The sequence below is a fragment of the Acartia tonsa genome, chromosome 13 (genome assembly GCF_053477335.1).
Source record: "Acartia tonsa isolate MP-2025a chromosome 13, ASM5347733v1, whole genome shotgun sequence".
NCBI classification, from domain to species: Eukaryota; Metazoa; Arthropoda; class Copepoda; order Calanoida; family Acartiidae; genus Acartia; species Acartia tonsa.
The window spans coordinates 19,075,294-19,090,633 of NC_137272.1; the positions used below are offsets into that span (position 1 = coordinate 19,075,294).

Consider the following 15,340-nt stretch of genomic DNA (forward strand, 5'->3'; position numbering starts at 1 on the left):
ACTGTAAATGAAAACCATATTGTTTCAGTGGTTACCGAAATCCTTCGATACAAATAAAAAAAAAGCTTACATAATCCTAGATATCCATTTTCTTCGAGTGCTTAAGATTTTCACTTTATTTATAATCATTTTATAGCAATTAATAAAATTAGTTATTGTGTCTTAATGTATTTACTTTGCATTTCATCTTTTCATGTTATAACCGTACGCGGAAATGTTATGTTTAAGCCGAGTCATAAGATTCCATGCTCCTTCCAGATGCTCGAGATCTGTTATCAAAATCAGAAATATAGGAATAAGCATAAAAATGTATAATAGAAATTTAAAATTTTAGAAAAATTTTCCCTAATAAAATTGTATTTACTTACTCACTTTTAGTCTTAAATATCTAGGCGATTTCACACAAAATATTCTGCTTAGCACTGGTAGCCCTTTATTTTCAATTTATTTTAAAATAAGGACTAAGTAATCAGTACGTACTCAATCCTCCACTTTGTGTGAAATTACCAATATATCTATAACTAGCGGCTACGCCCCTAGAGGCCTCTAGGGGCACTTGAGGAGGAGAGAGTCGAATTTGATAATTCAATTTCTTATTTTAGATTTTAAAAGAAAAAGTTAACAAAAATTTACGTTTGATGTTTATTTTTCGTTGAACTCTCTTTCTAAAATTGGTAAATTTTTAAAATATTTAATTTCTCTAGGGAGGGTGGTGGTACCCTCCCCCAAAATAGTTATAAACCTTCCCGGGACATATGAGAATTTACCCTGTTAAGGAGAACCCAATCGGTTCAGCGGTTAGCGAGATCCTTCGGTACACACAGACAGACAGACAGACAAACATCCTGTTACTTTAGTATAAGGATACAAAGTATAACGATGTCTGTCTGTCTGTCTGTCTGTCTGTCTGTCCGTCTGTCTTTCTGTCCGTCCCTTAAAATCTCGGTAACCACTGAACCGATCGGATTCTACTCTTCAGGGAATATACCTACTGGTCCTGTGGTGGTTTTAGGCTATTTTCTTTAGGGGTGGGACACCCCCAACCCCCCCAAAAATAAAAATCCCTCCCCCCCTTTTTTTTCTTATAGAAGATTTCCTTGGTCCTTTTACGTATTTCGCCTAAAAAAGAATTTTTATCACCTCTTGAGGCAAAGCCCCTCCTAGAGGCTAAGGGCGAAGCCGCTACTACTTTTATAATTTATAACAATTATGGGGAAGGTTCTCTAGATAAATTGTCCTATGTTAAAATTACCCCCCCCCCCCAATTTTGTTTACTATTCCTATATCCTGCCTGGGACGTGGATAGAGTATTCTCTGGGAGGCGACATCGGGTTGATGGTGATTATGTCCATTAAGATCCTCCACCTCATGTTGCCCATGGAGGGGGTTGTTGTGGTGGTGGCTTGGATGACTGGGCAGTTCAGGGGCTGCTAGAAAATGGATATTTATTTCCAGGAAATTGGATAGGGTTTAAAAAGTTTTTTTTTAAAATACGCCTTTTATTGGTATCTCTGTCTATAGTGCCCTAGCAAAATGGGGATAGATGGCACTGCTTTTGGCTTACCAATTCTATTGACGTCAGGAAATTCCCTATACCCCATCTCTTTTCTAGGGAGTTTCTTCCCCCCTTTCCTTTCTCTATCCCTCTACAATTCTGTCAATAGAATAGGTAGGCCAAAAGCGGTGACAACTATCCCCATTCTCCTAGGGCACCAAACACAGCTACCTTTTATTGTAAATGTATACAGATTAATAATACAGGTTTTAAACAAACGTTTTTTCTAACAAAACGGAATTCAAAACAATAGGAAGAATTTCTTTTTGTTAGCCTGAAGGGAAAAAGGCCAAAATCAACAAGACAATCCTACTATCTTAAGTTTTCTGGGACAATTGCTGTAAAACTATGCAATATATTTTTTCGCCTGGTTTTAATCCAGCAGATATTTATATGAATCGAAGCCATACTGGTTTAAAATCAGTTTAGTACATACATATATTCATTCAAAGGATATATCAAACAATATTTGGCTCAAATAGATCCTAAAACCTAATCTTTTTACTTTAAGATTATCCAAGCTAAATATCCTTACCTGGCGAGCTGCGTGGAATAAGCTCGAGGTGTCCAGAATGTTCCAGATCCAGACGGCCGCCACAGGGACGCTCCAGATCCAAGTGCTGGCGCTCAAGAAGGTCTGTGGAATGAAGAATGTAATCGTCCCTGACAAAATTTAAAAATACTTTTAATATAATCGAAATATTATTGGGATAGGTCAATGAACGATAAAATGTCATAAAAAAATCATAGAAAATGTCCATATCTGAAATTCTAAATTTTAAAAAGATATTTTTAACCCCAAGAGAGATCCAAAATCTAGCAACTGTAGTCACTACAGGTATCTCCAAACCCTTAATAAGCCTAACCTAAAATAAGCATCAAAATACTTTTAAAGGTTTGTTTTGACCATCAATGATTGGGTGAATTATCTATAATGCTAGCTCGATAAAGAAATAGTTATTTCTCTCATCGTATTATGAACAGCTTTCCGCTGGTATGAAATGTACAATCAGATTAAACACAGCTTTTAAGCCCGTGCCTTTGGAATGTCGGTACAAAACTGAAAATAATACGATGCTATACATAATTTTTCAGCATGACTGAGAACCGGTTCTAACCAACCGGATATTAAGCGATAGTAGAAAGATTTTAGTGTTGACATTGTAATATAGATAAAAAAAATATATTGGTAAGTATATTTTTCCTGTTATGCCAAGGATCCAAGCTGGAGGTATGTAAAGATCCGGAGTGTCCTCCCACAGGTACAAGCATGTCTGTAATACAATAATGCTTTTTAAAAGAAATTAAATATCTGTCTTTATGTGAATGATTCTCATTTACAGTGAAGCTTCTTAAGCGAGCACTTTGAAAATTCCTTTAAACAGGAATTATTTCGGATTAACAGCCGTAAGTTGATCTTATGTTTAAAAAATATTCTTCAACATTTTCTTAAAACTTGATTTTACCTGAATTATACCAATCTTTTTTGCTTTCTTGGTGGTTTTCACTGAAAGAAAAATATTTTTATTGAAACAATTAGCAAAGCAAAATTATATTAATATTTGAATTGAAATATTGAGCCAAACAGACAATCTACACTATATTAGCAGCCAAGTAAATCACATTTGCATTTTTTATTGGTTGCATTTGTACATGGGAAAATACATTGCTTCTATTAATGACACGCCTCTGACATAGTAGCTTTAATAGAACCTCCAAAATTGCAGTCCCTGACCGGTTGTTCAATCTCTCACTTAACTTGACCTAACCTTAAAAATAAGTTTCTAAGATTTACCTGGGATAAAGGGATCGTGACATCAGCACATCCTGATTCACGTCTTGGGAATCTAAATTTAAATGTTTAGTTATTAAGTCATGTCATACCAAATTGCAGAGATCGACAGCGGTTTCCCGTAGCTGCGGATGGAAGCGGCTTGAAACTGAAGCAGCTACATTTTTCAATATTTTTTAGATAAAACTTCACACATTAGAATATAGGATTGGAGGGTTGTATTATGTTAAATATTTTTTTTAGATTTTTAGTTAATGTAATCTTTCTTATTTTATTTGATTTTTGAAATTATGTTTCTTAGGACAACAAGGTAAAGTATTATAAGAGAGGAAACTCTATAATCAAATCATAAAAATGAAAGAATTTAATTTTACTGTATCCAATAGTTACTTACAAATTTAAGTATAATTTCGTTTAGAATTATAAATTAATGTTCAGCTTATTAAGGTCTGAAATTCTACTAGAGTTATTGTTCATTTGCCCTTCCTTCATACTTTAGAGCTTCGCTTTTTTATACAACTAAATTGAAATATATTTTACCTTCTAATTCATAATAGCAAAGGGGAGCACTCCAATTTTCATTACAGTGAACAAAATATTTCTGCTGTTCTGATGATAATATCAATTCTGGAAATTCTCTATCTAAATAAATATTTTAATTGAAACAAGATTCTTTGATATGTATTTATCCTATCGTATTATAGACACCTTTCTCCGGATGTTGAAATGTAATATTAGAAGATGAAATCAGTTTTGTTAGCAACGAGTGACCGAAGGCTTAAGCTAACAAAACTGGTATTCATTTTATGATTTTTATTTTAATATTGGTGGAAAACTGACTGTAATATGATATGTATTATGACTATATATTTGTTTTTTCAGTATGGTTGAGAACTGGTTCCAATCTGTACATGTCTTATGATTTTAAACAAGTATAAAGCTTCCCTTAAGAACACATTGCAATAAATCCGAACGTATTATCCTATCATGTAAACAAGTACTGGTTTATTTGTCTGAAGATAAAGATAGCAAGAATTGGTTGTTCTTTTCAGGGAATGTTCATAAATGCCTTGGGTTGGTTTTAATTTTTTAACCATAACCCCTGTCCTCTCCTAATAGGTAAAAAGTGGTAAATGAAAAAGTTCAAACCCCTACTTTAGGATACTAATAAATTTAATATGAGCAAATTTATGATAATAAATGAATAAATGTATTTGTTAACACTTACCTGTAAGGACGTAATTTACAGCTACTATACAATGAGGTCGACTTGATCTGAAAAAAGAATCTTATCCGATTGTTATATCAACTTAAGGGAAGCTTCACAGCTTTTATGCTATTTTCTGCTCCCCCCTTTCCCCTTCAAATACATAGCCAAACGAAAATTGAATATAAAGGAGGCGCGGCAAGGGGAAGGTATGGTAGCCAAATTGTCCATAAACTTGATATTAGTTAAATCCAAAGGGTTCAAACCTTGATTTGAAACAAAGAGGTTTTTTTGTCATTTAGTTTTTACAAATTACTTCATTACAGGATACCAAAAAGACTTGTATACTTGTAATGTTACTTCGCAACTAGAAATTCTGTAAAACCCTTAAAATTTGTAATCCAGGTGCACTTTCCTTGAAAACAGTTCTAAAATTACAGACGAATTTTTAGAAAAATTTTAAATTCAAATTTTTAATAGGATAAATTTTTGGCAGGGGAGTTTTTGTTAACTGTGTAAATGTACCTGGAATTATGAACTACAGTGAGATAGGAATGAACCCAAACCCAGCCCCCTCCATTACTAAGCCATCTGTAATATCTTGACTTACATTGCCCTTTCTGTAACACTAAAACATTAATAGAATCCTTATACTAAAGTAACAGGATGTTTGTCTGTCTGTGTGTCTGTGTGTCTGTACCGAAGGATCTCGCCAACCGCTGAACCGATCGGGTTCTCCTTAACAGGGTAGATTCTCATATGTCTGGGAAGGTTTTTAACTATTTTGTGGGAGGGTACTACCACCCTCCCAAAAGAAATTAAAATTAAATTAAAAATTTTCTTAAAATCTGGGAGACTTCAACGTAACATTAAGAGGTATCCGTAATATAAAGAATCATCGTAGACTTTAACAAACAAAAACATTTAAAGTGCCACTAGAGGCCTCTAGGGGCGTAGCCGCTAGTAATATATAAACTACTAGACAGAAAACAAGGATGACAACATCCATAAGTAACGAATCTAATAAATTTTTTTTAAAATCTAATATAACAATGCAAACGACAACGGACAACGTAATCTAGAATCTCCACGGCAAATTCAATCATCGTAGTAATGAAATGCGTCGTTTTTGCCATGACATTCTGCCCTAATCCAACAATCAAAGTCACTAAATAGTAGATGTAGGTAAGATTTAAAGGTTTTAGTTCTGATTTACGGCATTTTACATTATGAAAACCCAACTCTGTATATGGAATGGTGAAGATATGGCAGTTCTTTTTTTAATGAGTTTGTATATGTATGATAGACAGACTGCCAAACAGACAGATTGACAAACTGTAATTCTAAAGTTTACATGTACTTACATGTGATATGAGTATCTCTCATATTAAGTATATCTTCAGTATGTATAAAATCATAAAAGGATTTTTCTATCAAATCTTGAGGTCCAAACCCTGTTAACGGCCCAACCCTTAAAAAAAAAGGAAATTTGATCAAAACAAAAATTTAAACTATATTGATTGACCAAAGATTAAAAATTGTTATTTGGTCTTTTTTAGTTATTTCCCAACTTTTCATCTTTTTCTTTTGACAGTGGATATAAAATATTGCCAAAAACGAAATTGACAAAAACACATCCACTTTTGTCAAAAACACAGTGGCTGTCTATTTGCTAAAATGGCAGCACCCCATATATTTTGAAATGTTGGGCATAAAAAAAATAAACCTAGTAATAGTGTCTAACTTTTTATCTTTGTGACGTAACAAAAATCGAAGGATGAGAGGGGAGGTAGGAAAGGAAACCTCTAAAATAGAGATGGATTTTTGTTACGTCATAAAGATAAAAAAGTTAGACACTATTACTAGGTTCAAAAAAAATTCAATACTGATCATTCAACCAGGGAGAAAGGGGACATTGGGCTGTTTTTTACACCAGTCCCCAAATTTTTATATTAATGTTTTCTTTTATGGACTTTTATTAAATTACGATTGGTATGTTTATTAAATTGAGTGTCAAAACGATTCAACCTCAAATTGTAATCCACAGAAGGGGTAATTCTGTGTATTATTATTGGTGATGAACATCAATTTATTGGCCATTGTCTTATCCCTTTATATCCCTGCTGTTCAATGAATAAAAATCACGGAGTAGCTGTGGTACTAACTAAAATTACCTTTGATCAAGAAAAATAAGTTTGAAGTCCAAGGAGGCTCTAAACATAAACATATTGTTGTACAGTCGTACCTCTGTTATACTTGAACTTGGTAATGAGTGACCTAAAATATCACAATGATAGGATAATGGGAATTAAATTTAGTTCTCAAGCCTTAATGTTATAAACAAAATTCCCCCATTGGTGGGTTAAAGCCAATGAAAGCTCTATATTAGAGAATGAATTTGTCCTCAAAGAATTTTTAAGGGTAGAAACTACAAAATGCATAATAATACTTAACAAGGATGACTATTGATAACATCCATTGAAGCGAAGGTACATAATCATATAGGCAAACAAGAAAAAAACTAGCCTTACAGGCAGACATAGTTACTTATAGCGTAGCTTTTTTACTACAAAATTAAATATTACCTACAGCTATTAAACCTAAGCTCGGATTTTCACCTCCTTCAGTATGAATTGACGGATTTTTTAACTAAAACAAGAAATAAATTGTGTCTTAGGTCTATTAATTACAGAAAGAATAACGTGTAAGATAAATAAGACAAAAGGCTCCACTTAGTCTGCTGCAGGTTGCGCCAATTCAAGAGCAATGACTCCTTACAACATGATGTATGGTGCGCCAAATTAAGAGCAAATACTCTTTGCAAAGTGATGCATGGTTCGCCAAATAAAGAGCAAGGACTTTATGAAGCATGATGTATGGTGTGCCAAATCAAGAGCAAGGACTCCTTGTAAAGTGATGCATGGTGCGCCAAATGAAGAGCATCGAATAAGGATATAAAATAAAGGACATAGACTCTACGCTGCAAGAAACAGGGTGCACCAAATATAGAACAAAAACTCATTATCATTAAGCATTCCAATTGTAATAAAATGTCTTCTGTTTTACTGTATTACAGTTACTGGTATTTCACATAGTACTATTAGTGCACTTTACCCTATTGCAACAGACGGACAAATTAAATTGTATATAGAGCAGCTTCGCTACTAAAGACAAACCTTTAAATAGCCGGAGCAATGGATGACTTTAAAACCACCGGCCGTAAGACCTGCATTCCGTTTCGGCAACACACATTTCATACGAACCACAAAAGATCTCTCAATTTCATCTGCCTAAAAAAACAAATAAGGATTATAGCGTTTAATAGTAACGATGTATTTGAGAGAGGGGGGGAGAGAGTGAGAAAGGGAGATAACTCGAGAGAGAAAGAGCAGAAAAATGAAAAAAAATAAAAACACTTTTCATACGAATCACAAAAGATCTCTCAATTTTATTTGTTTGCTTGATAAAATAATTTGATCTCATGTTCACAATATTTGACTTCAAATGGAGAGAGAAAGAGAAGAGAGAGAGAGAGAGAGAGAGAGAGAGAGAGAGAGAGAGAGAGAGAGAGAGAGAGAGAGAGAGAGAGAGAGAGAGAGAGAGAGAGAGAGTGAGAGAGAGGGGGGGGAGATAACTCGAGAAATAAGAGACATTGAGATAAAACTGGCATTGCTGACAAGCAAATGGACGGACAGACAAGCTCCATTTTAGAGTCAATTTATTCATATATTTTATCCTTTTTCCGGCGCTTTTCCTCAAAGTGGCTTGTCGAAAACAGAAAACACGAGAGGTTTAAATAAATTGAAAGTAAGGGAGAAATAGTAAGGGTACTTGGTAGCCCCTACAGTTTATTTATATATATCTTTTTATTACCTCCGAAAAAGTGATATTTTCTAGTCGCATAGCACTGGCTAATTCCTCATGGTCCAGTGGGTGTACATAATCATATATAGAGTTACCAGTAAGTTCTACCTAAACATAATCATATATAGAGTTACCAGTAAGTTCTACCTAAACATAATCATATATAGAGTTACCAGTAAGTTCTACCTAAACATAATCATAATAATAGAGTTACCAGTAAGTTCTACCTAAACATAATCATATATAGAGTTACCAGTTAGTTCTACCTAAACATAATCATATATTGAGTTACCAGTAAGTTCTACCTAAACATAATCATAATAATAGAGTTAAAAGTAAGTTCTACCTAAACATAATCATATATAGAGTTACCAGTAAGTTCTACCTAAACATAATCATATATAAAGTTACAAGTAAGTTCTACCTAAACATAATCATATATAGAGTTACCAGTAAGTTCTACCTAAACATAATGATATATAGAGTTACCAGTAAGTTCTACCTAAACATAATCATAATAATAGAGTTACCAGTAAGTTCTACCTAAACATAATCATATATAGAGTTACCAGTTAGTTCTAACTAAACATAATCATATATAGAGTTACCAGTAAGTTCTACCTAAACATAATCATAATAATAGAGTTAAAAGTAAGTTCTACCTAAACATAATCATATATAGAGTTACCAGTAAGTTCTACCTAAACATAATCATATATAGAGTTACCAGTAAGTTCTACCTAAACATAATGATATATAGAGTTACCAGTAAGTTCTACCTAAACATAATCATAATAATAGAGTTACCAGTAAGTTCTACCTAAACATAATCATATATAGAGTTACCAGTTAGTTCTAACTAAACATAATCATATATAGAGTTACCAGTAAGTTCTACCTAAACATAATCATAATAATAGAGTTAAAAGTAAGTTCTACCTAAACATAATCATATATAGAGTTACCAGTAAGTTCTACCTAAACATAATCATGTATAGAGTTACAAGTAAGTTCTACCTAAACATAATCATATATAGAGTTACAAGTAAGTTCTACCTAAACATAATCATATATAGAGTTATCAGTAAGTTCTACCTAAACATAATCATGTATAGAGTTACCAGTAAGTTCTACCTAAACATAATAATATATAGAGTTACCAGTTAGTTCTACCTAAACATAATCATAATAACATAGTTACCAGTAAGTTCTACCTAAACATAATCATATATAGAGTTACCAGTAAGTTCTACCTAAACATAACAATATATAGAGTTACCAGTTAGTTCTACCTAAACATAATCATAATAACATAGTTACCAGTAAGTTATACCTAAACATAATCACATATAGAGTTACCAGTAAGTTCTACCTAAACATAATAATATATAGAGTTACCAGTTAGTTCTTCCTAAACATAATCATATATAGAGTTACCAGTAAGCTCTACCTAAACATAATCATATATAGAGTTACCAGTAAGTTCTACCTAAACATAAGCATATATAGAGTTACCAGTTAGTTCTACCTAAACATAATCATAATAACATAGTTACCAGTAAGCTCTACCTAAACATAATCATAATAACATACTTACTAGTAAGTTTTACCCAAACATAATCATATATAGAGTTACCAGTAAGTTCTACCTAAACATAATATATATAGAGTTACCAGTTAGTTCTACCTAAACATAATCATATATAGAGTTACCAGTTAGTTCTACCTAAACATAATCATATATAGAGTTACCAGTTAGTTCTACCTAAACATAATCATATATAGAGTTACCAGTTAGTTCTACCTAAACATAACCATATATAGAGTTACCAGTAAGTTCTACCTAAACATAATCATATATAGAGTTACCAGTAAGTTCTACCTAAACATAATCATATATAGAGTTACCAGTAAGTTCTACCCAAACAATGTGCAGTTAAAAGAAACGGTAAAATATTCCTGATAACGAATATCTCCAAAAATCTATGAACTTTAAAGGCTGCTAACGGTAAACGGTGGAATGTATAAATCCGACAAAAGACAACCAACAAATAATATGGACTAGCCATGAATCAAAACTGCACGATTATCCTGAATATTTGATTTGTGTATTCTATATAAACCCTCTTGATAATGGTCTAAATTCCCCTAATACAACTATGGGGGTGCCAAGTACAAAAGTCTCACCCATCTTGAAATTAAGGGGGGTGTATCGTATGTATAAAGAAATGTCTACCTGGTTAATGCCCAAATGTCCACTGGCTGTTTCACTAATATACATAATCTTCCCCTCGGCACTCAATACAAATATGAAACCCTGCAGGGTTTGCAGCAGGTGGGATCCTAGCTCCTAAACATACAGCAAATGTCAGGTATCTGATATAAAATATATAAAATGCTTAATGATGCTTTCCCCCAAAATACCTATCGAGCACAGTAGCACAGAACTACCCCACCTACCCTCTATTATACCTTTCAATTCGAATTTTTTTTTAGAAGGGGGGTGTTAGTTGATTTTTTTGCCTGACTATGTACCCAAACAGCCTAACCTAGACTATAGTAGAAAGCAGATGAAAACCTACTTTTTAAAAAAATTCTTTTAAAATAATGGAGGTGGCTTTAACAAATGAAAATTATAATATCTGTACCTGTAAAAGGTCTTGCCTGTCCATTGACATTTCAGCACCCCATCTGTCCCCTAAACCTGATATTAAAATCATTAAATATAAAAATTATGTATTAAAAACGTTTTCTTTAGGACCGCATGAGAAAAATCATTTGTAGCCATGGCTATGGTTTTGCCAGCATGGATTCCAAATCCTTTAATATCTGCTGAATTAGAACGGTTCTTAATAATAATGTATTTTATCCTATGATAAACAAATTTTGTCAGCTCTGAGGAGCCGAAGGCCCGGGTCAACAAAGTTGCTTTTTAGCTTAAATTTTTATTTTGCTATCTACGAAAAGCCTATATAATACGATGAGATGAAGAGCTCTTCTTGAAATTGTTGGAATATTTATCTTAAATTTGAATATTATTTATGAACATAATTATCCTTGTTAAGAAAATAATTATTTAAAAAGCAAGATACAATTGTCCTACCTTCTGGGAAAACTTGTCTCATTTTTAAATAAGCTGTTGTCAGTCTGATCACAGAGGCCTAAAATTAGAAACAAAATAACAAAAATAAACAAGGATAAAAAGTTCTTATTCATTTTTTGTAAATTAATATTGACGGACAAAGTGAGAAGACGCTTATTGAACTAAGAAATGTAAAAGACAAATCTAAAGTTGTAACTAGCAGAATAAATCTATAAGTATAGATGTATAAGCAGACAATTACCTGGATGCCTCTGTTGGGGACCTTTTTTGTCTGCTAGCATATTGCTGTCTGCTCTTTTGTAACGACTTATGTGTGCTCACATTGGTTGATATTCAAAGACCCAATTATAAGTCGACACAGGGACCTCAGGGTGGGGACATACACTTATTTAACCTCTTTCCCCTCTATTGTTTTACTCTAAAACTTGCAGAAAAGTCAGGATGGGGGATGAGACAATGTTGATTAAATTATTTCTATACTATCTATTCCATTCTTTACAAGCTAACCAAGGGATAATTTCAAAGTTTCTAGTCTTGTTAAAGAATTTTTTAAAAAGCTTAATTTCTAATTAAGTTTTCCAGATATATCCACGTTTTACGGGAGCTGCTTGTAACAATTGAATTTTTCAAGCTATGAGGTAATATCGTCGGGAAGGAAGAATTAACCTAATTGTAAATATTTTGTAAAGACTTACGTACGGATATATCCTAATTATAAAGGTGCTGCGCTGCTTGTATATAATTTACTTTATATTGTAAAGTTAATGGCGGCTGTTTGGAAGGAATAAGCTTCTCTTTTAATTTGGGAAGAACGATATACGGATATTTTCTAATTATAAAGAAACTGCGCTACTTGTATATAATTTACTTTATCTAGTTGTGAGGTAATTGCGGCTGGTAGAGGTAACATTCTTCCTAATTCATTAAATTCACCTAAAATACAAAACCTTCGTAAGTTTTAGACTTTTTGAAAGCAAAGCTTTTCTATAATTAAGGTCGGTCCGTCCGTCTGTACGTCCGGAACAATTGGCTCTTTTGATTTATTTCGAAATATTATAATTGTCCTATCGATTTCAAAATTAACATGACGATTCCTATAAGGGTTAGGTGCGATTTAAGAAGCGTAGAAACTCAATATTCGTAATCAGAAAGTCTGTGTGTTCATTTATAACATGTTGCTTTTTAACAACAATATCTTATGTGATATAATAATCCCTATTCATCTGATTTTTGGAATAATGATTCCTATAACAACAAGGTACAATAATATTAGCGAGACAGCTCTATAATCAAGTCCTAAAAATGTAAGTATGTCCTAAACAGTATTTTAAGTACACTGTTAAAAATAATTTTTTTATTTAGTATCAATTGATACTCTGGAGAGTATTGGAACCGTAAGTACGCTACAACTATATAATTAATATATAACACTATTATATAACACAATAATTATTACTATACAGAACCCATACATTTTTTTAGTATCGATTGATACGCTCTAGAATACTGGAAAATGTGGTACAGAAATGTTTATTAAAATAGTACTATTTGATAGACTCTAGTGTGCTGGAAAATACGCTGTAGAAATGTTTTTTAATTTAGTACTATTTCATACACTGTAGCGTATCAGACAATACGCAAGAGAATGGTTTAATGAAATAGTATCTATTCATACGTTCTAGGGTACGAATCTGTACTGTAAAGAATAATTGAAAGAGACACCATTGGTGCATACCTCTCATGGAAGTGTTTCTGCTTGGTCGTTTTAGACAAAGATGAAATGTTACTATTTATGCTCATATTTATAGTTTTAATTTTTGTAATTATGACTGACCATGGTTTTTATTTTTAAGGATCATGTTCAGTCCTAAACATCTTTAAAGTCATTTTTTTACTAAATTTACATTTAAATTAATGTTTTATTGCTCTGCTTGGTATGTTTGTTGATATAACAAAATGTATATGTACATATAATAATCATATATTATAAACTGATCTTTCATCCAAAGTAAAACAGTTTCATACTCTACAGAGTATCAAAAATTATGATAGAGGATAACAAAAATTGCAAAGGAGAGTATTAAAAACTTACTTCTACCGTATTGAATATTATTCCAAAGAGCGTATTGGATAATACTATACAGACAAATACATTATTTAGTACTACATGTTACTCCATAGAACACTAAGTATTGCTCAATACAGTATTGGAATCTTCCTTGTATTGTAATAAGGTTTTTTTCATATAACGTACGGATTGATACTATACATTAATGTGAAGAATATATAGTATTATCTGATGCTAAAAAAAAAAAATTATTTTTAACAGTGTATATTTGAGTAGTTTTGCTTTCATAGATGATGTCATCCTTGTTTTAAGTATTATAATTGATATAGCTTAAATCAGAACAATCATACTGCAATAAACAGTTAAAACAAGGGTTATTCAATGTCATGGAATGGTTGACTTCTTTTGGACTATTTAAAGATTTTTTTTCTGTAGAGTAGGATCTCACTAACCGCTGAACCGACAGGGTTCTCCTTTACAATGAAGTTTCAGATATGTTCAGGGAAGGTTTTTAACTATATTGAGGAGGGTATCTCAATCCTCCCAAAAAATACCCTCCCCCCCCCCCACTAAAGAAATATTTTTCCTATTCCTGTTTAAAAACCTAAAATGAGGGGAGGTTTGTCTGCTCCCCCCCCCCCTCCCTTCGTTAGTGTCATCTAAGGGCGTAGCCGCTAGTATTAGATATTGGATGTATATTTTACCTTGAGAATACCTAGAAAAAAATTATGATTTGAAATTGAGATGAATCAAGAGAATAGATTTAAAAGTAAATAAATCACTAGATATGACATATTTGTTAGATAGCAAATTGGGTCAGATTTATAAATAAAAGAACCAAATAGTTTATTTCTTCAAATAATCTTTCTAAATAGAATAAAAAGTTACCATTTTCTTTCTCTCTTCTATTTCTAGCTGCATTTTTGCTTTTATCTTTCATTTTTACCATTTAACTCTTTTTGAAACACATATATTTTTTATTTCACGCTAAGAAAAGGAAGCAGCTTATAGTGCCTCATAAAAATGACGTCATACAAAACAAATGACCAGTATACATTGACCAATAGTAAAATGTTTACTGGCCTATCATTGGTCAATTATATTGTATGTCGTCATTTTTTTATTAGGCACTATAAGCTGCTTTTAAGAAAAACTTTTAAAATTATTAATAATTAAAATGCTTGTTTTTTCGACAAAAGCGTACATAGGTGTGCAAATCTTCAATATAATGTTTTTAGAAGACCACCTATAGGTGATGTAATTCAATTTAAATGTATATATAAGTTATCAATTAAATTGGTGTATTAATATTAAGATTTAAAATAAGTTTGCATTTTTACAATAGGTTGATAATAGGTTTTAGCAGATAAGTTTTCTATTCTTAATGTGATTACATATAAGGAAATAAATTATTCTATTAATTATTATTATTTTTAACTAGCATCTTTGCCCCTAAAAGCTTCTAGAAGCACTTAGATGAGGGGGAAAGTCAGCCCCCATCAATTTTCAATTCAATTTTTTTACTTAGTGGATGGAGATACCCTCCCCCAAAATAGTTAAAAACCTTTCCTGGATCTATAAGAAGCTTCACTGTTAAGAAGAACCATATCGGTTCTACGGTAAAGGAGATCCTTAGCTACAGAAAAAAAGCCTACAACTGTATATAATAAGATTTGCCTTAATATAAAATAAAATGTAAAATAGCAATCTTTATTGACTAGTACAATAGTTGTATGCAAAATAGTTTTTGC

At 32.2% G+C, this 15,340-nt stretch overlaps 1 protein-coding gene across 1 annotated transcript; it reads right to left on the minus strand.

The window, feature by feature from the left end:
- Positions 1-1,280: 1,280 nt before the first annotated feature.
- On the minus strand, positions 1,281-14,549 carry LOC145335188 (single-minded homolog 1-like). The gene is made up of 18 exons (XM_080180919.1): positions 14,478-14,549; positions 12,390-12,454; positions 11,522-11,579; positions 11,067-11,122; positions 10,655-10,768; positions 8,428-8,526; positions 7,731-7,844; positions 7,140-7,203; positions 6,729-6,831; positions 5,919-6,025; positions 5,080-5,182; positions 4,576-4,622; positions 3,888-3,989; positions 3,351-3,402; positions 3,022-3,062; positions 2,716-2,829; positions 2,091-2,218; positions 1,281-1,430 (listed from the first exon to the last, which is right to left on the minus strand). Exons 1-18 carry the CDS (start codon positions 14,536-14,538, stop codon positions 1,281-1,283), a joined length of 1,578 nt encoding a protein of 525 aa, XP_080037045.1. The 5' UTR covers positions 14,539-14,549.
- Between the last annotated feature and the right edge of the window lie 791 nt (positions 14,550-15,340).